Source organism: Phaethon aethereus, assembly GCF_964289735.1.
Source record: "Phaethon aethereus genome assembly, chromosome: 6".
Classification (NCBI taxonomy): Eukaryota; Metazoa; Chordata; class Aves; order Phaethontiformes; family Phaethontidae; genus Phaethon; species Phaethon aethereus.
In genome coordinates this window covers 17,087,146-17,106,915 of record NC_138580.1, presented here as the reverse complement: position 1 = coordinate 17,106,915, position 19,770 = coordinate 17,087,146, and the positions used below count along the sequence as shown (strand labels likewise).

Here is a 19,770-nt window from a genome sequence, read left to right as displayed (position 1 = left end):
GCATGTAAGGTGAGAATACATCAAAAAAGAAAGGAATTAGTGGGAAAGGGGAGGACAATACATCGGCCAAATGAAATAGCCTGATCCCCACGTACAACCACTCTGATCGCTGACCTTTGGAAACAAAAGGCATAACAAAACTGGCAGCTTTACTACCGTGTCTAATGTTTTGCATTCTCCACGTGAGCAATGTGAAATGACTTATCAGTGCATAAGGTCCATGTTGTAAAAAACATCACTGTCTTTGGCTGCTAAGCACTGATTCGGTAATAATAATCCAAACCAAAGCTCTTGGCAATGGCCAGGCTGCTGATGGGCTCAGATCACAAACAGGTTTCTTTAGGTTTCCATATCTGTCTGATTGTTTATCATCTTCCATGTTTTCCTTTCACCATTTTCTTCTTCATTTTGATAGGTACCAGCATACTCTTCATCTGAGGTCCATAAGGACTATCACAGCATACACAATATTTTTGTCAGAGGAGCACCTACTTTGGAATAAACACCTCTGATTGCTACAGGAAACTGCATTTATTTCTTTCTTATTCTTCATGCACAAATAATACATCTTCAGCTGACTAAGGTTAAAAATTAGTTGTTTAATGCCTAGATGATTTATTTTTTCCCCTTCTTCCCTTGCATGACTTGGGTCTACTCTGCATTTAAAGGCTTTTTAAGTATTCCCTTTACAGATTTGCCTTTTAATCTCAGATCCAATCCATGGCAGTAAAAACAGTTTCAAATCCAGCAGCTTGAATGGAAACAGACCTAACTGAGTGACCAAGATTCTATCTTCAAGCAATCAGTTTGGCCTCACAGCTGGGATACTGCAGACAATCTTGCTTTGCATCAAAACTTCTCCCTTCAAAGAGGCCCAGTAGTAGGTGGTGACTTGGAAGAACTATGTTCAGTGAAAAAGGCAAGTGCTCTCTTCATCCACCACTTAGCATCTCCCATGAAATAATATTTATTTGGAGGAATCGGGTCCTCTCTCCACACTTCCAAAGAACTGGAGCCATTCCAGAAGTGCCTGAAGGGGAGAGCAAAGCAGCAACTTGCAGGACATTTGTCTTAGGGTGGGCAAGGGCTGTAGAATAAAATGTTCCTCTTATGAGATTTAATCAAAGAAATGGAGAGGGGTCACAGAGCAAATTCCTGAAAGCAAACTCATGAGTTATAAATAAATATTCCCTGGTGTGGACAGAGGTCCCTTTGGAAAAGCCCACTGAATCAAGGCTGAAAGTGCTCCATTTTGGTGAATAAAATACAAAAAAAGAAGTCATCATTAACAGGAGAACTACTAGGTCCAGGAGGGGCAGTTCTCCATTATCCAGGTTAATGGGCCCATTTCACAGGAGTGGGCCAAAGTCACAACACTGCAAGCAGAGAGTGTGAACAAGAAGTACCTTAGTGGAAAAGTGGGAAGTTATCACTTGGCCTGGACTACCCTTCCACTTGTCTCAAGTACGGCCTCTTCTGTGCCCAGGTCTGCCCTTGGCTTCCCAGCCCTCCGCTCATCCCAGGCTGTAAAGTGGTGAACACAAGCTCTGTGGCCCGACGGCTCAATATCCTCTGCAGCAGCTTCCCTGCATCCCTGCAGGTAGGACTGAGCACAGGGTGGGGAATCTAACATCCCAACCCAAACACAAACGCTTGCTCCCAAGTTGTGTCCATCAGATGACCGAAGGCCAGGAGAGTTCATCGGAGGCAAAGCTCAGGGAATCTTTTACAGAATTCAGATTTTAAAAGTGTAGCCCAAAGCCTCAGCTGGTGTAACCCAGCAATATTGTGCTTGTAATTGCACAAAAATAAGAAACCCAGGCCAGCTCTCCCTCTGCTGCCACAGGGGCAAGGGGCAGCCGCGACTGCGCACGCCACAGCAGAGTTTGTGAGGGCAGCTCCAACCCGTTTTGCCTCCTGAGAAATCAGGTGGAGGCGTGCTGCCAGCAAAGCCCCAGACGGGCAGCCCCATGGGGCTGACCGCGCTCTTCCCCTGGCTGTGCACCGGGAGCTCGGACACTTTCCCGCGGTGACACTGCTCACACTCTGGGACAGGAGGTGAGCAAGAGAGGACAAGAGAAGAAACGAGGCGGGCAGAGGTCGAGGGAAAGCCAGCCCTTTGGCTCTCCAAATGCTTATGCAAGATCGTCTCCGGTGAAGCTCAAGGGAGGTTTGTAGCCTGACATATTGGCTGATGCCAGAGTCCTAGGAGAAGGTTTCTTTTAGGGAGACATTGGGGTGTCGGCGATGCTGTGCTGGCTTCTCCCCCGATTTCTTTGCTTTGGCAGTTTCAGATGCCAGAGCAGCACTGCCCTTTGCCTGGGGCAGGGGGAGAGAGGCAGCCCCGGCCTGAAGCTCTGACCCGCGGGTCCCTGCCTGGCTGCAGGCACCAGCTCCAGGGCTGCTGCCACCCCAGTATAAGCTCTGGGGAGAAAACAAAAGGGGAGCGTGGCAGCCTCATTCACTTGCTAAGAGGCTACTGAACGACAGACATCAAATCTATGACTGCCGTGCAAGGATACAGTCCAACTTGCTAAAAACAGTGGAAAAAGCAAGACAGGGCAAAGGATGAGAGGAAATGGATTAGGTTTTCCAGAAGGACCCCAAAACCCACACTTCCAACTCAATAGGAGCCACAGAAGGCTGAGCAGGGCAGTGACACCAAATCGCTGAACACCAAACAAGCACCTTTTTCAGCTCAGATTAGAAAAATCCTTTCTTGTAGAGCTGCCATAGTTCACATGCTCAGAGCAGCAGTGTGCAGAAAGGAGAAGGGTTGGGGCTTTTTGGGAAGAGGGGTGGAAAAAAAAAAAAGAGCACAAACCCTGCGCTGGGAAAGCCATACCGATGAGCTTGTTAACATTTGAAGACTGCTTGGCGTGATTCCTTACACAGATTCCTGCCAAGAATTTGCAAGAGGAAAGTATATTTAGCAATCCAAGGCATGCCAAAGCCTTGTCAAGAGAAAAAACACTTTGAATATGTGGAATAGCAATTAGACATTTTCTAAGCAGCCATTTTCAGAATGCATCCAGGCATTTAATAAGGGCACCTGAGGCATATCCACAACTCTGCCACACTCCATGCCTCAAAAGACATCCGCTAAGGATCGAATACTCGGAGGAAGGATATGTTACTTATGGCAACTGCCCACTTCCAGAGCACTGGGGCCAGTTTCAAGCATGCGATTCTTTGTCACCCTGAGCCGCTGGAAACAGTCAGTCTCATGCATCACTTTGTAACATCCTTTGAGGAATCATTTCTCCAAGAAAAGCTGCAAGCCATGCTGCATTGCAGGAAGCACAGAGATGTTGCCTGCCCGCTTCTTTCATAGGAGTTGGACCACCAGCTCTGTGATGCTCTGTTTCCCCAAAGGGAGCTGCTGAACATCCAGGTGAGATGAGCACCAGGTGGAAGTTAGGACAATAAGTAGAATCAGATGGTGACTTGCAGCCCATTCAAGAGGTGCTCAGATCATACCCCAAGTCTGGCTGATTGTCTCATTGGCCAACACTCTGACCTGCAAAGCTAGCAATAAACTTCTTCATTAAAGCTCCTTTCTTTCTAGGGAGAGACTTAGAAAGTCTTCCCAGATACACAAATTACCAAAGTGGGTATCTGCCCCAGGAAGGTAACTCACCTGCTTTTGTTTCTGAAGTGCCATTGGGAATTTCCCTGGGATGCAGCATGGAGGAAGAGGCATGAAGGAGCTCAGGAAGGCAATGGGCAGCCCTTGATCAGGCACAAGGATGAAGGCAGCCGGCCATACAGTAAGGCCAAGACATCTGCTGTTCATGGAAGTTAGAAATCACACTTCCTTAAAACATGGTGCCCATCACGTATAACTGTCAGGCTCTGTTACAGTCAAATCCCTAAGAAAGACACAGAGCCAAAAGGGAGTACCTGCACACGGGCTCAGTCCACACTGCCTTTAAGTCAGGACGCACAGAAGGGACAACCAACGCCTATAGGTGAGATTTCTCATCCCTGTGAGCCCCAGGCCCCAACAGGCTTTGGTATGTGGCATAACACAAACAAGAATGGTGCCCCCAAGGCTTAGTATCATGATCCGCTACAGACCAAACAGGCTGTCAGTGAGTGGGAGTGAGCAGGGAGCACAAACAGGGAAAAGCCAAAGCAATTATTTTCCTTTGGAAGCAGATAAATGGTAACAGAAAAATCAGAATGAGGATAGTTGTCCTGAGCTCTTTCAATCTTTGGTTTCCAAGTTCCTTTGGGCTCTTGAAATCAACTTTGATTACAGCCACCATCCCCTTGGGTTATATCCTTGATCCAGCATAAAAGTCCCATGGGACTGACAGATTGCTCTGAGAAAGAGGTTCCTTTCCCACCTGCTCTTCAAAAGCAACCAAAATCAGCCAACCTGCTCAGCCACATCTTCAGAACAGTCAGTCAGATTCAAAGTCTCTGTTTCCATCAAATCCTCCTCCAATTCCCACAGCTGTGGCAGTATAGGTGGATAAGACACTGCCATAAGCTCACAGCCTCCAAGGTAAGTGCTAGCACTTTGCTCTCTGCTTCTACAGCACCTAAGACAACTCATTCCAAGTCCTTAAGGCTCAACAAGTATACTGAAAGCAGTAAGTAAAATTGCTAAAAATTCCTGTTTTCACCCTAGATTCCCAGAGGAAACAACAAATTTTGAGGGTCACCTGGTCAAATCATATAGTTGTTGATGCAATAAATTCTCCTAGGATATATACAGGGTTTGGGCAGAGCAACAACACACATTCAGCTCTGTTAGAGGTGACAAGTGACCACAAAAACCCCATCTCCAACCTCCCCATTCCTATTCCTACCTGCTCATCTCCTTTGGCACAGCTCCCCGTTTTAGTCTACAAATAACTATCATGGTCTATTTTAGGGGAAAAGCATGAAATGCTGAGCTAAGGAACTAACAGCAGGCATACAGGTGAGCAGAGCCTTTCTCCTGGGTGGGAAGGGGAGAAGATGCAGCCAAGCAGCAGCAACCTCGCGGCGCTGAGCAGCAGCGTCGCCCGCTGGCCGCTCGCAGCATCGCCCGCTGGCAGCGCCCGGCCCCCAGCATCCTTCCTCCTTCCCGCCCTCCACACCTTCCTCCCTGCTCTCACTTTGGGGAAACGTGCCGAATTGGCAGCCCTGAGGGTTTGCCGGCACAAAAGGCCGCTGCTCAGGAGCAGGCCAGGGTACCACGGCAGTCTTGGAAGAGAACAAGCAGCCCAGGAGCAATGTGGGCACAGCCCGTGCAGGGACGCAGGTAGGACCACGCAGTCCAGATCAAAAAAAGAAAAAAAAATAATCATCCCACATCCTGACCTTCTCTTCCCATTTCCACCCTGCCCAGCTTTCACCCTCTGCAAATATTAATCCCCAAGGTAATTAATAACTTCCTCAGCAGGAATACAAGTCACCTCAGGCACCTGTGCAGTCACCCTGGGACATCAACACAGTGAAGACATATCCTCCACACCTGTTAATGAGTGGCTACTTCATAGCAGTTGAATGGGTTTTAATCAGAAACCTGTACTTTAATTACAACCTCTGCATTAATGAAGAAAGTGCAGAGGCATGCAGAGTTGTATCTCAGCACCCAGAACTGGGAGGGGAGAGCGACATGGAAATGAAGTCAAAAAGCAAAATGCAGAACAGCACTATCCTGCATGTAAAGGCACCTCATTTCCTGAGCAGGGAGAGCCAGTAACACACACCTCCACACAGCAGCTGCCACAGCCAGCTATGAGCCTTTGAGGCAGCAGGTAAATCCCAATTTGCCAGGAGCATGCTCACCAGCTTACCACTTGCATCTACTCTTAGCAGCTCGAGAACTCCATCAGAGAGCAGGACATGTTTAACCAGGGAAGACCTGCAGCTGTTCCAAGGACAGCAGCATGTTCCTCCAGCAGTGAAATTCCTGCAGCAGAGGAGCCACATCCATGGCTCTCGTATCACTGCAGATCCCAGTGAAGTTTTGCTGCTAGCGGGAACGCCTCACGCAGGTGGTGGAGTTTTGGACCTCTTCTGCAGCTTCACTGAAAACTGCCTTTCTCCCTCCCATCCAGGAAGCTGGGCTGCTGTTTCAAAGCTGTCAGGCCTCCCCTGCCCCAACTGGCTGCATGGTGCCTCCTTGTAGAAACATGGACCTCCGCAGAGCAATCCAAGTCCCTCCGAGACCCTTCGAGAGGCAGAGCTGTAGGGCCACAGCACCAGAGGAACCTCCCCCCAAGCACACGGAGTGTTGTACCAGCACAGGCTTTTGCACAATGAAGTAGCAAACAAAGTAAACAGTGCTTACATCGTTTCATCACAATTTCCCAACAAAAGGGCTCTAGCCCAGTGGAAGTTGTCTTTATTTTGGTGCAGTTTGAGAAGTGCTGTTGTTGCTCAGAAAGCTTCTTGAAAGTGCTCTCCCAAGGTGATGCATGACCAATACCTCCTGAGCTCTCTCCTCTCCATGTGAGTGGGCAACTGGAGCAGCTCCCACCATTCGCTTCACCCCTTTTCCTGCAGGTCCAAGCAGGACACACAGCTGTTTCTGGACATCCAGGCTATACCAGCTCCCTTCCTTCTCACTGAGGTTTCCCTGAAAGATGGCTGTTACCTGCAAAGCAGCTCCTGGACTCCAGAGCACTTCATAAGCCTGTGTAGGAAGGTAACCCAAAGACAGGGCAGCATCCCTTCATAAACTCACAGAGGCAGGTCAGCAGCTGTTTTTCAGGCAGCAGCAATATCCTCACAGTACCATAAGCCATCCTCACGCGCCATCACCCCATCTTCAGTGAGAGCAGCAGCCAACAGGAGAAAAGCCAGCTCCTGGAGCTGTTCCAGCTATCCAGACACCAGTATGCAAGCCACCCCCAAGGGAGCATAAACATCATACCTAGAAAATTCAGGACAGCTTGGAGTTGGCATCCCAAGAAAGCTGGTTAGCACGAACCAGCACCAGCAGTGCCCCGGGACGCCAGTCAGACCAAGCTGGGAGGTTGGGCAAGTACTGAGAGAAAGCTGCTGTGGGCATGTCAATGTAAGAAAAGCAGCAGCAAAAATGAGACAAGAGTTCAGCTAAGAGTTTCTTGAATCCACAGGTTTCCTTCATTACCCTGCTAACAGAAGTCACACATGCAGAAGGCCACAATGGTGTTCATCAACATTACCAAAAATAGGCCGTTGCTTCAAGAATGTCACACAACTCTCACCCTGCGCTACAGGCAGAACAAGGTGTGCCAATGGAGACATGTGCAGCGACCTCTCAAGCCCCAGGGAATGACCCTCATCACTGCTCAGAGGTCACATGAAGGATAGCAGGTTCATATGAATGACACTGGATACCTGAATACATGAATTTACTTTAGTGAGGGAAGTTTACAGCACTGAATTAAAAAAAACCAACCACAAAAGTTTAGGAAACAAGTTTAGGGACACTGCAGTCAAACTTCTGATCCACAAACTTTTTGCAGCTTGGGAAAAGACTTCTATATAGGCCCAGTTCTGAATACAACTTTCAAAGATGTCAGGCTCATTAATGACATTATTGCTGTAACTCATTACCACCCAAATCCATTTAAAGCTTAAAGTTGGAGCAAGAGCAAGCAACCACTATGCTACCTGTTTACTATTTTTCCTCCAGCAACTATCAAGGTCGTTACCAAGACTTGTCTTCTCCGACATGTACTGCTAAGGATAGGAAAGGTGCTGCAGTCACCAAAAAACTCAAGACAAAAACAAACCCCAAACCACATCAAAACTCACCTGACAAGCAGACCATAAAAAACATTCCAGCACATTAAGCTTGATAGTCTAAAGAGATGATTTGGAGGCAACTATTAAACAGCAGCTTTCCCTCAAAGAGTGATTGTCCCAGGAGTTGGCACAACACTGCAATTTATTGTTGCAACTCAGTATAGATTAGGGAACTTGAACATCTAGACATGGGAGCCTGCTACCAGACCTACACAGAGCAAGCCAGAGCACATTCAGGTGGGACTAACCTCAAATTCTGCACACAAACAGAACATGCTGTGGGCTGTAGTAAGCAATCGTCTGTAGCTGGTGCTGGAAAATGAAACAGCATCAGCCAGCAGTGGCGGATGATAGCTGCTCTTTTACCATTCCAATCTCTGCCCCCAAGCCAATCATGATGCTCTTCCCATCTCGCAACACACGCCCTACACCCCTGAGCCCTCCTCAAAGGCCAATGGGAAGAGGCAAGAGTGATGTTTTCCATGCTCTCCCCTTACATCTGTCCATTCTTCCACTCATGGAGTTCTAGGCTATTCCTCAAGGCACAGACATGAAGGGCGTATCAAGATGCACCAGGCTTCTTCAAGCTATTTAAGCTCTCCTCAGATTCACCTCAGTGCATTCAAGCAACAAAGTACACAATTAACTGGAAAGGAAAAGTGGTTTTTAATGGCTTCACCAGTAACAAGAGCTACTCAACTACCAGATAGCACTACTAATGTCTCCGTACTTATACCTATAAATACAGTACAGCAAGACAGGACTTTCTGCAGAAAGACAAACCATGATTCCACTCCATTATCACCTTTTTATTGTTAAAAAGGCAGATCTTGACAGTGGGGAAAAAAAAAAAGAAGGATGTTTCACAAGGAGAACAGGATGTAGGTTCTACTGGTCCTTCAATTCCTTCAGTCTTCTGATCGCAGATTTGACTGTCACTGCAGAGGTGGTACTGGAAGAAGAAGCAGAGTCATTTGCATGCGACAGTAGAATAACCCATGCCAATGTTATTTTCTTGAGAAAGCATTGATTATTTCAAATAGTTATCGCCTGATCACATCATCAGAGGGCTAATTCCACTTTGATTTTCATGACAACAAAGCATAGGCCTTTGTCTACAGAAGCATAAGCAACATCACAAGCTACATCTCAACCCAAATTATCCAGTCACACATTGACTACACGCACAAGAGTACGGTGTCAGATGCCTAACGACTGTTACAGGTGGGGCAACAGTGTCTTCTACCAGAAGTGAGGGGGGGAAGCCAAGTAAAGAAAGGGAATAAGCAAGGGCACCATCACAATAACTATTATAATGATTCAATGCTTTTAAAACAAAAACGAAACATCAAAATACTTTTCTTTGGAGTACCCCTGGTTTTGCCTGTTGTATCTGTGCCTCTGAATTGAAAAGGCTGGGGCAGTAACCACACAAATGCTGCTTGGGCTTTGAAAGAAGAGGTAAAAATTCCCTTATACAAGTAAGATTTTTATAGAGTCAAAAGAATCAAGGAAGGAAAAATAACCTCCAGCTCATAGTCGTAGTTTATTAGAAGCTACTGAAGATCTTTTTAGAATAGGTCGGAGGGACATCTGTCAGGTGTCATCCATACAGCTGATTCCACCCCGAGATGGCTGAATGAACCAGCCATTCTCTCAGCTCCTTTTCTTCCATCACCACCAAATACAGTGCCTAAGCGTAACACCTCATACAAACAACAACTGTAGTTCACATCTCCAGTACGAAATGCTACTATAACGAAGGCACAGAGACTACTTAGATAAAAGTATTTGTTTAAGCATTTGCAGATGTTTCAATTTCTTTCTTTGAAGTTTGGGAAAAGATGCCAAGCTTGCATTTTTGAAGAATAAAACAAGCACTTTGATAAAGTCCAGAGAGATAAAGAAATTTTGGAGGGACCCATCAAAACCAACAGCAGTAATATGACGGATAAAATGCTATATTCCCAGAAACTGCACAACAGATACTGGATAGAATAGCAATCATTTCTAGTATGATCCATTCCAATCAAATTTTAACAATGCAGGCAACAAAACCCCCACATATCACTAACTCAAGACAGATCTACTTAATGGTTAATAGATTAAAATAAAAAAAAGCTGCATTATGCCTCAGCTATGTGAGAATAAACGCTGATAGGAACTCCTTAATTTCCTTACTTGTAAGTCCAGGCACCACCAGCGACTGTCTTCATGCAGGACCCACAGTGCCAGATACCCACAGCCTTCCTCTTCATTTTGGTCTGTAATAAAAGAAAAGAAGCAGGGGGGGGAAGAGGAATGCATTCTCCTGCAGCTGCAAAAGCCAAGAGAACTTGTACTATCGCCCAAACAACAAACTTCAGGTGACGACATCAGCATCACACCACAGCATTACCTCAAAGCCTATTTAAGACAGCAAGGATCAGGGAATGTTTTTATTCAGGCTCCTCACAACAGGGAAAATCCTTCTGAAGTACTCTCACTCAGATGTAAAGAGGGTCATTTCTAAGTGCATCATCAAAAATTCAGCTCTTTTTAAAGGAGAAAAATAGTAAGGAGTTACACTGGTCGTAATAACTGCTATTCTCACATGGCTGATGACTAATGTAACACCGCTGTTGTTGGTGCTCCCTGAACACCCCAAGATTGCTCTCAACCAGACCCCCTCTGAATAGCATCTGAAGAGTGAGTGACATGTACTGAACTCCTTTCACCTGGGCAAGTCTCCATCACTTTGCAAAGATGACAAAGGGTTTGCCTAGGCCTACACTGGATTTAGGTGGCTCTGCAAATGGGGTTATCAACATTCTCACTTCACATGAGCAAGACAATAAATACATAAAAACAGATGGAAATCTTTTTAAATTTCCAGCCACTTAAAGATACCTACTTTACGGATATCAGTAAAAATTAGCTGGACAAAGCACTAGCTGACTGGCCTCTCAAACTGTCAAAAACCAGATTTAAGAGTGAATTTTGAGCATGTACATGAGCAGGTAAGATTGCTTCTTATCAGAAATTCTTCCCCATCCAGAGTTATACAGCACACAAATATATGAAAGCAACTGCAATCAAAAGTTTTAAGTGGGAAAAGCAAGCTCTCTTCCTCCCCCAGGTAAATTGTAGAGTTACTGAAAGAAAAAAAAAAGCGCCCAAGTCATGCCTTAATTATCAGAACAACAAGTGTGTTGTTTTAATTCTCATCTTTTTATTAGATACCTAAAACATATAGTATGGCAACGTTTCTCATTGTTTTGTGTAATGAAACATTGTTTATGTTTGTTTTCATTTAACTACCATTAAACGTGCACATGAAATGCCTACTAACTTTTCATTTTGTAACAGATTCTGACAGTAGCCTAAAGCTCACAATAAACTAATCACTGTCTCAAAAACGGTCGAGTTATTACTTCAGCAGAAAAATTACCGAAGCATCAAATTGCCCTTCCAGCATCAATAACAAAGTTATTTTTAAAGACTGTTTTAGGGAAGGAAATCTCTCACCTTGCCACAGAAGGAGCAGGTATACTTGGCATGCTGGCTAATTTCAATCTTCTTCACCATTTTCCTAAGGGACGCACCGTAACGGGTACCATATTTACCCACAATCCCAACCTTCTTGGTGCGCTTAGCCTGTTGGGAGGCAAACCAGAACAAGCTTCAACTTTTCTGAGATCGTCACGTCCTCGGCAGCTCTCCTCTCCTGACACGACAGCAAAGCGCTCAGCGCTCAAAAGCGGCGCTGCAGCCGACCGACGCCTCTCCCTGACATTGCAAATAGGAGCTTTAGTGATGAAACAGCGAGAGGCCCACGCTGCCGCGGCTCTGCCGGGGCACTTCGGGCAGAGGCCCGCAGTCCGGAGGCCAGCCACGAGCAAAGCCCCGTCCTTCCCCTGGGCCAGGCCGCTCTCGCACGAAACACTGCAGCCGGCAGAGAACCCCACCAGGTACCGCCACCTCCTTACCGCACAGCCCGCTCCTGAACCGGGCTCGCCCTGTTCCTGGGCCGCCTATTCAGTCTTCCAGAGTCTCTCTCCCCCCCACCATGGCCCGTCATTCCCCTCACTCGGTCCATCTCCCACAAGCCATGCAAGCGGGAGCCAGCCCCTCTCGCAGCCGCCTCCCCCAGCGCGGGGACGAGGCCTGTTTGGGGACAGAGCCCACACAGGGCACCGGCCCGCAACGGGCTCCGCACTGCCCCCGCCGCGCCCTGCGGCCCCAGCGCGGCGGCCCCTGCGCGGATGGCAGCGGATGGGCCGCGGCGCCCCATCCCCACTCACCATCTTCCCGCCCGGCGACGACGCGGAGAGAGGAAACCCCCACCGCGCAGGCGCAGTATGAGCCGTCGCCGCCGGAAGTGAGGGGAGAGGAGGCCGAGCGTAGAGCGGATGGGACTCGGAGTGGGTCTGTCTGCAGCGTGGTGGCACGTGGCTCTATGGTCGCGCTGTGTATTCTGTACATTTATCCCACGACAATAGGGTTATCTAAAGCCTAAAGCACACAAACGGGAACGCGGTTGCAGCCTGATGTTGGAAGATGCATCGCTCAGAAAACGCCGTGTATCAGGGTGAAACCCAAGCAGTACATCAGCCCCAGCAGCGCTGGATGGGAGATGCAGCACAAGAGCTCAAATTCCTGCATTTCCACCCAAGGAGGTGCCACTAGCAAAGGAGATGGAGCAGTTACATGCACTCACCTCTTTTTTTGTTTCTCAAGAAAATATGTAGTAGGTAGATGTCAGAATTAAAAAAGGAGCAGCAAACCAAACGAGAGCTGCAGAAGGAGTTATCAAAAAAAAAAAAAAGAGGATGAATTCTTGTCTTAAACCATATCAGCCCTAAGCCCAGAAGTTTCAAGATAACCTGGCTGGGTGCAACCACAGCATCTACCCAATCTCCTTGGGGTCATGCAGCGTTGAGAGAACCAGCCATAAGAGAGGCCCGGGACCCGAGCCGCCTCCACCACCAGCACTGCAGCGCGCGCCCGTGCCCCGGCCGGGCTCGTGCCCCACTCGGACCCAGCCTGGGCAAGCCGAACGTGTACCGACGCCGCTGAGCTGCAGCGCTCATAACGGGATTAACGACCCATTAACCTCCATTAAGAAATGTAAAGCCCGAGAGCTTTTTAAGGCACAGAGCCGGCTGCAGCTCACACCCTTCCCAGGAGGGAGCCGAGCCCAGCCCACCCCACCCAGAGAAACCAGCCCCCAGGTACTTTTTGCAGGTGCTTTTCCCCCCATGACAGCCCCATACCCACACTGGCTGCCTTGGCCCCCAACAGCCCTCCTCCTCATTTGCAGCCTATTTAAGGGAATTAGTGAATTAAATGACTAGAGCATACCCTGCCACTACATTAGTTGTCCCTGGCTGGGGTCTGTACTTTCGGGATGTCCATGGACAGATACCGCATCCCCCCTTGGCTTCGAGAGGGTTTGAACACTCACATTTTTAACTTCCTCTGTCGTGCCAGGCTCGCTGTTCCCCAATCATCCCTGCAAGCTCTCCTCCTGGGAGCTGGTGGGCCAGAGCTCTTTCCCAGATGACGGCTCAGCAGGTCTTTAGGTAATGGTATTTACACCTCTCTCTGAGTCAAAATCTCATTCAATACATCCTAGGAATATACTTGCCCTTTTCAGATTCTCATCATAATGGTGACTCACAGGATACATCTTCGATACCAATGTATTAAAAGAAAAAAAAAAAAAGAGAAGAAAATAAAAAGTTCCTTTGGCTGCTTTGTGACTGGTTAAAAAAGAAAAGTCAGCCAACAAATCCAGGACAGAGGATCTGCTACTATTCCCCAGTCTGCATCTGCAGAGTCAAAGTTCGCTGTGACAGTACAGCACATGGTTATATCCTTCATCTACCAGTATTACAGACAGCTCTGCCAACAACCAAGCCCACCCTCCTCAGACAAGAGCCATTCCCACCACCGCCAAAATAAGCACATTTCCAAGTGACTGAGAAGATGGATGAATGCACACTCACGAGCATAGCTCCAAAACCCTCACCTTGACAGTCCGCCACCTTGAACTCTCTGCATGCCCCAGGCTGGCCAACTTCAGGTACTGAAGATGTAGTTCAAACTGCTCCGTTTTATTGTTCAGGTATTTTTATCTGTTGTTCCTTGTTTGGCATACTTCCTGAAAACATGCCTTTCTCTAAAATGTGTGAAAGCAGACGCAGGCATACAAGCAGGTAACCAGGCACAGTAAGATGGTCCAAGATCCAGTAAGATGGGTCATTCCCTTTACTGGGCTTTAGATAATGCCAAAAAGTTACAGCTATACCATCTTCGATGGGCAGGTCCAAGAGTTTCCAAGAGCACTGAATGTTCCTGACCCTGCCTGTGGGTCTCACTGGCAACCTGCACACTACCTTGTACAAATTCTCATCAGCAAGCCTTGGAGATCCTGTCTGAGCCTGCTGGCACCTGCCCAACCACCTCCTCATCATATTAATGACAGACTAATGGTGTAATTGGGCCAAGGCCTTCACAGTCTTTCCAATCCCTTGATATAATGACTAAAAGCACTTTCCTGCAAGATTCTTCTCCACTTTTTCATCTAGTAAGGATAAAGTGAATCTCAAGTGTATTTGAAGAGCCTTTGTAACTCTGCAGCAAACCAGCTGAGATTTTATGGGCCCTAACAAAGAAAGAGTATACCTAGCATTCCTCTAACAAGGCTGGGACTTACCAATATATGGATAACAAATTGAGTTCATGAGAAGCAGAATTCTCCAAGGGTACTTTCAGCAGATTTCAGAAAATTACTGTTTTGAAGTAGCTGTAGCTTTACAAGGAGGAAGAGAATTACTCCTAAAGGAGATGACAATATGAGTATGCAAATAATGTCTTCTATATTTTTTTTCTAGTAGGCAGATGGCAACATTCTCACCCCTTACTCAGAACAGCCCTCTCTGCTAGTAGATCACATGTCCTAGAAACAGATTAAATACTCTGTGTTCAAGAAGAAAGACATTTAAAAATGTCGAAAATTGTGTATTTATCTCCTGGCCAGCTGCTGGAGCAAGAAAAACAATGTTTAGCGCTCAGTCTCAAGCCCAGAGATAAAGCATTTCCTCCAGTTGGCCACTCACATGATCCTCGGTCCTACTCTTCTTCACTTGCACACGCCTCAAAGCAGCTTCTGCAGTCATGAATGAAAAGCAAGTCTCTACCCAGCACAATTGCATTTGTGACTGGTTACAGGGGCATTTCCATGATTATGCTTGCTGAAAATGTGCTAATCAAATCCTTTGATGCAAGAAAAAAATATCCCAGTCATTATCAGGTTGATCTTGTAGCACAAACTTTTTCCTCCTTAACTGGAGGTCTGGTATCTGCACACTGATACCAGCATGCTGCCTGCATAGCATGTTAGCCCCTGGCCTCCAGGAGCTAAATGTAAGCCTTCAGTTTGCTTTTCCCCCCACCTTTCTCTACAGATTATGGCTATAAAACATAGCTAGCTGGTCCCTCTGTGAAAATATATCTTCTCCTGTACTCCCTGGTCACATTTGCTTAACACCAGCCTACTTCCAAGTATCTTCCAGTACTAAGACCAGAAGTAGAAAAGTCATTAACTGGGGATGACAGTACACCATACTGGCAATAATACACACATGCAAAAAAAAAAAAAAGATAAGCATGCAGAAATGCTTGAAAAGACCAGCTGTGATAAACAAACAGAGCCATTTGCCTTTACATCAAGCCCACATCAGAGGTGGCCTCCAGAATTTTTGCAGAGGCATCACCACTGTGAAGTGGAAAAAGGCCATGCCCAAGGGACAGTGACTGTGTCACAAGCTCCTAAAAGGGACCAAGAGCAGTTTTGCTCAGGCAGCACAGAGGCTGAGAATTCAAGTCTCCCAGTTCACGGGGCTGAGAGGATAATAGAGACCATCACAAATCAAAACAGGCATTTTAATCACTGCATCAAGCAACAGTGCTGCTTTTGGCATTCTCAGTGTAACCTGCACTGAGCTGTAATGGAAGCAAGTAAGAGGTCCTGGAGTACCAGCCTAAATGTCTTATGGAAATAGCCGTTGATTTATCTATAAGAAAAGTATTATAGGAGTTTCCCTTTTGAAAGTTGATGCTTTTTAGAAAGCACAAGAGGAAGTGTTTCAAAATAGTCCTATCCTTCAGCTATTGTAAGTATTTCTAAAAAAAGTTAATATTTCCACTGCATCACATATTTCTCAAGCTTAAGGTTCAAATGGGAGATGAAATTCTAAAATATAAGAAGTACCAAAAGCTTGGGAACCATGACTTAAAACAACTTTTTATTTAAACAGTTCAGTCCAGAATCAGTTTCTTACAAAACAAGAGCAAAAGTCTGCACATGTACCCCTCTCCTCACTCATTTGTGGAAATCAGTCTTGACTCTTGAAAATACACACACGCACACACACTCTTCCTGAGAAGTCAGGCTTAATCCCTGGCAAGTCTGCACACCCTCCACTGACACAAGAAGCAGAAATGCCATGGAGCAGGTCCTAAGATTTAGCAGATGAGGCCAGAGCACGTGTGCTCACACATACACGTGCTTAACTGGCAAAACACACCTCCTGGCAGACAGTTGTACTACACAGTTTCAAGGTACTGAGTGCTCTGCACAGACAAAAATCTGAGGCTCTTCCTCCTCCCTCCACCTCCACAAAACATCAAGGTCTGTCTGGATCTTTTCTCCTCACTGCCAACCTGAATACCAGGGAGCCAGTTTGTAAGTGACCCAAGTAAGGGCCAAATTTTGCCAGTGAACTGACTCCTATAAATAGAGACTAAAATTCTTGGAGATGAAAGACTGATTGTTAAAAGCACTCTGCAGATGCTGAGAAGTTAGTTTTCACAGCAGTTCTGCCTTGTGGACAGACAACCATTATCTGCTTTTTAAACAAAACAACTGTGGAAGTTGACGTACTGAAACAAAGCAGCATGCTACTTGCCCATAGCCATTCAGTCATTAGAAAAAACAGGACAGCAAAATGTACGCTGCTCATCTGTCAACACTGTCAGATAGCCTTCTTATCCTTTAAGATGAAACGCACTAGAGATACAGAAAGCTTAAAACTCAAAAAGTAATACCCGATTGCTTTTGTTTTATCTTTTTTAATTAAAAAAAAGAATCTCTTAGCCACCATCTCTTTTGCTGTCACCATTACACTTTAAAAAACTCCTCAATACGCCGCTTTTTGGGAGGACTCACTGAACATGTCTCATCTCCTGTATCTTGCAAGGCACTGCCAGAGTCAAACTCGCAGCAAGCATCAGCTGCCTCCAAAAGCAAAACTTCGTCAGTGTCATCTCTGCTCTCAGAGAAGGTCCTCTGGAAAAGGTCATAGATGGTTGTCTGCTTTGGATCTGTCTGAGAAATCAGAAGAGACAGAATCTGCATACACCATGTAAAAATAAAAGTAAGCAACAATCAGAGGGCACTCCCCCTGAGACACTGCACATGTATGTATGAATCATATGATATACGAGCACAGAATCATCATAGAATCATTGGGTTGAAAGGGACCTTTAAAGGTCATCGAGTCTAACCCCCCTGCAGTGAGCAGGGAAATCTTCAACTCTATTAGGTTGCTCAGAGCCCCATCCAATCTGACCTGGAATGTTTCCAGGGATGGGGCATCTACCACCTCTCTGGGCAATCTGTGCCAAGGTTTCACCATCCTCATTGTGAAAAATTTCTTCCTTACATCTAGTCGAAATCTGCCCTCTTTTAGTTTAAAAACATTACCCCTTGTCCTATCACTACAAGTCCTGCTAAAAAGTCTGTCCCCATCCTTCTTAGATGCCTCCTTTAAGTACGGGAAGGCTGCAATAAGGTCTCCCTGGAGCCTTCTCTTCTTCAAGCTGAACAATGATATATACACACACACACATATATATCTCTTGGAGACATATATATGCTATGGAGGCTATCATGTCTCCTTGCATGCAGCCGGTTTGGGAACCCTGTGGAGAGTCCAAGAAAAGGCACAGATTGCAGGAGGAATTGCAGAATCTGGTCTGTGGCATTAAAGGCAGAACAGGTGTAACATCAGCCTGCCAATCTAGACGTACATGAGGCAAATCCCATTCAGCCTCTCCCAGGGACCATTGATATTCTTTCAGGTCTACTACCTTAGGGTAGTAATTAGTGGATTCAGCTGTTTTGGAGAAATTTGTTTCTGAAAGACCAGCTTCCCCCAGCACTTTGATTTTCTCTTGAATCATTGGCCTAGGAGAGATAAACAGATATTACTGAAAGGAAGAAAGTATCATACAAGGACACTGTGTCATTTAATATGTGTAGATGAAACAAAGATGTGACATGGGTATAAAGATGGCTTTTCTACCAAAGCCTGTTAGTTCCTTAACCTGTCCTGCTCATGTTTATGACGACTGTATGCTGTCTTGGGATATCAATCAATCAATCAATCCAATTTAAGTAAGTAACAAGAAGAGGATTTCAGGTTATAAATATTTGGAGAACACACATATCCAATAGGGAAACTAGCTGACTGAGGGAACCACAATGGTATGAAGTCAGAACAAGAAGATGCAGCTAAAGGGAGTCCCAATAGCCCATGTGTTCAGTCTCCAAGGTAAGCAATGGTAATCCCCATGAACAGACACATCACCATTTCTAGAGTATCTCCTAATGTACTGCAGGAGGAAGAATCCATCAGTGTCCTAAGAGGCCATGAGGTCACAACCACACCTGCAGACTGGACACTTCGAAAGAAACAAAGGCCACAACACAATTAACGCATTTACCAAATAGCCTTGTTGTCTCGTTCTTTTTCTTGCCTTTAAAAAGGATGCCAGTGTCCTTCTTTGAAGAGCCAGATTTCCTTCCCAATAAGCATTAATGACTGCATGGACAGCATTTCACAAATAAAGGCAGAATTACTGTCATTAACTTTCCATGAAACGTGGGCGATTTATCAGTTTCCAGATCCCTGCATTGTAGGGTTATAATTATTTGCCATCATGATATTCTGGGAACTGCACAAGTTCACTTAGTTCATTCGTTCCTTTAAAACAAGGTAATAAAGATGTAATTTTGGACTTTAAATGAACCAGATGGTGGATAATTTCTTTCCAGCATTTGCAGGTCAGTTCCCTTGCAGCCCTAAGGATTCCTCAGACCCTCCCAAAGGGGAGGATGACAGATTCCAGGATGACAGATTCCCCAGCCCTAAGGACCAGTGTCCACTGATAGCTCTCACTGCAGCCAAAAAGGCTCAGACCACAAGTCTCCAGAGGTGGGTCAGTAGCACTGTTTTAATCCACCCAAAGGGCTCAGTGAAGAACAAGAGGAAAGCAAGAGTGCAGTCCTCCACAGCTCCCTGTCCAAGCACTCCGCAGCCAAATTGCTCCTCAGACCTGATCCACAATACACTGAACCATCTCCAGTGTCTGTTGACTTTGCCTGAAAGTACTCAGCACTTCACAGTGCTCCAGCACATGAATGTTTTGGGCTGTATCTAAGACAATTCCTTCTCCTTATACAGAAGCTGTGGAGGTTTTAGATGCATCAACTCTCCCAGAATTTCTCTCAACAGCCCTTTCTTTGTCAGATAACTACTTTTATTCCTCCTGCTTGTCATCCACTTAAGTTATGTCCACTGTGGTCAGGCCATGTTACCAGCTCACAGCAGCCCTGACTGGCAGTTACTACCCCTTCGCTCACAGGCTGTGGAAATCAGCACTAACATTAAGCACCTTACATCACATATATGACAAACAGGGAAAATAGGTAGCAGGAGAACCAAAGTGTCTTTCTCACTTCCTACCATAAGTAGTCATCTGCTGTGCCTTTAGCCACCAGATAGTGAACATTAACGGAGCTGGTCTGTCCAATTCGATGTGCCCGATCTTCTGCTTGGATCAAAATCTTTTTGTAAAAACATGACAAAGAAAATAAAGTGAGAAGAAAATAATCTAAGAAATAGTGTAAGCACCAGAAAACAGGGAGATCTCATTTCTTGTGCTTAGTGACTGTTTCTCATCTGGATCCTGTTAACACCTGCA

The 19,770-nt window shown here is 46.1% G+C and overlaps 2 protein-coding genes across 2 annotated transcripts in view; both read right to left on the bottom strand.

Moving 5' to 3' along the window:
- Positions 1 to 8,531: 8,531 nt before the first annotated feature.
- RPL37A (ribosomal protein L37a) lies at positions 8,532 to 12,038 on the bottom strand. The gene is made up of 4 exons (XM_082001808.1): positions 12,021 to 12,038; positions 11,245 to 11,373; positions 9,919 to 10,001; positions 8,532 to 8,689 (listed from the first exon to the last, which is right to left on the bottom strand). Exons 1-4 carry the CDS (start codon positions 12,021 to 12,023, stop codon positions 8,626 to 8,628), a joined length of 279 nt encoding a protein of 92 aa, XP_081857934.1. The 5' UTR covers positions 12,024 to 12,038; the 3' UTR covers positions 8,532 to 8,625.
- A 4,865-nt stretch (positions 12,039 to 16,903) lies between these two features.
- Positions 16,904 to 19,770, bottom strand: part of SMARCAL1 (SNF2 related chromatin remodeling annealing helicase 1) — a gene marked incomplete at its 3' end in the record, with an annotated part of 37,115 nt that continues 34,248 nt past the window's right edge. The window contains exons 14-16 of the mRNA XM_082001342.1: positions 19,533 to 19,633; positions 17,875 to 17,971; positions 16,904 to 17,110 (exon numbers count right to left, since the gene is read on the bottom strand). Coding sequence (XP_081857468.1) covers positions 16,904 to 17,110; positions 17,875 to 17,971; positions 19,533 to 19,633 — 405 coding nt within the window. The remainder of the gene's footprint in view (positions 17,111 to 17,874; positions 17,972 to 19,532; positions 19,634 to 19,770) is intronic.

Excerpts from the sequence above, each read along its gene's own strand:
- RPL37A (XM_082001808.1), bottom strand. Across the intron at positions 10,002-11,244 it reads CCTGCTCCTTCTGTGGCAAG|ACCAAAATGAAGAGGAAGGC; the intron begins GTGAGAGATTTC and ends CTTTTATTACAG. Across the intron at positions 8,690-9,918 it reads GGTGGTGCCTGGACTTACAA|TACCACCTCTGCAGTGACAG; the intron begins GTAAGGAAATTA and ends TTCTTCTTCCAG.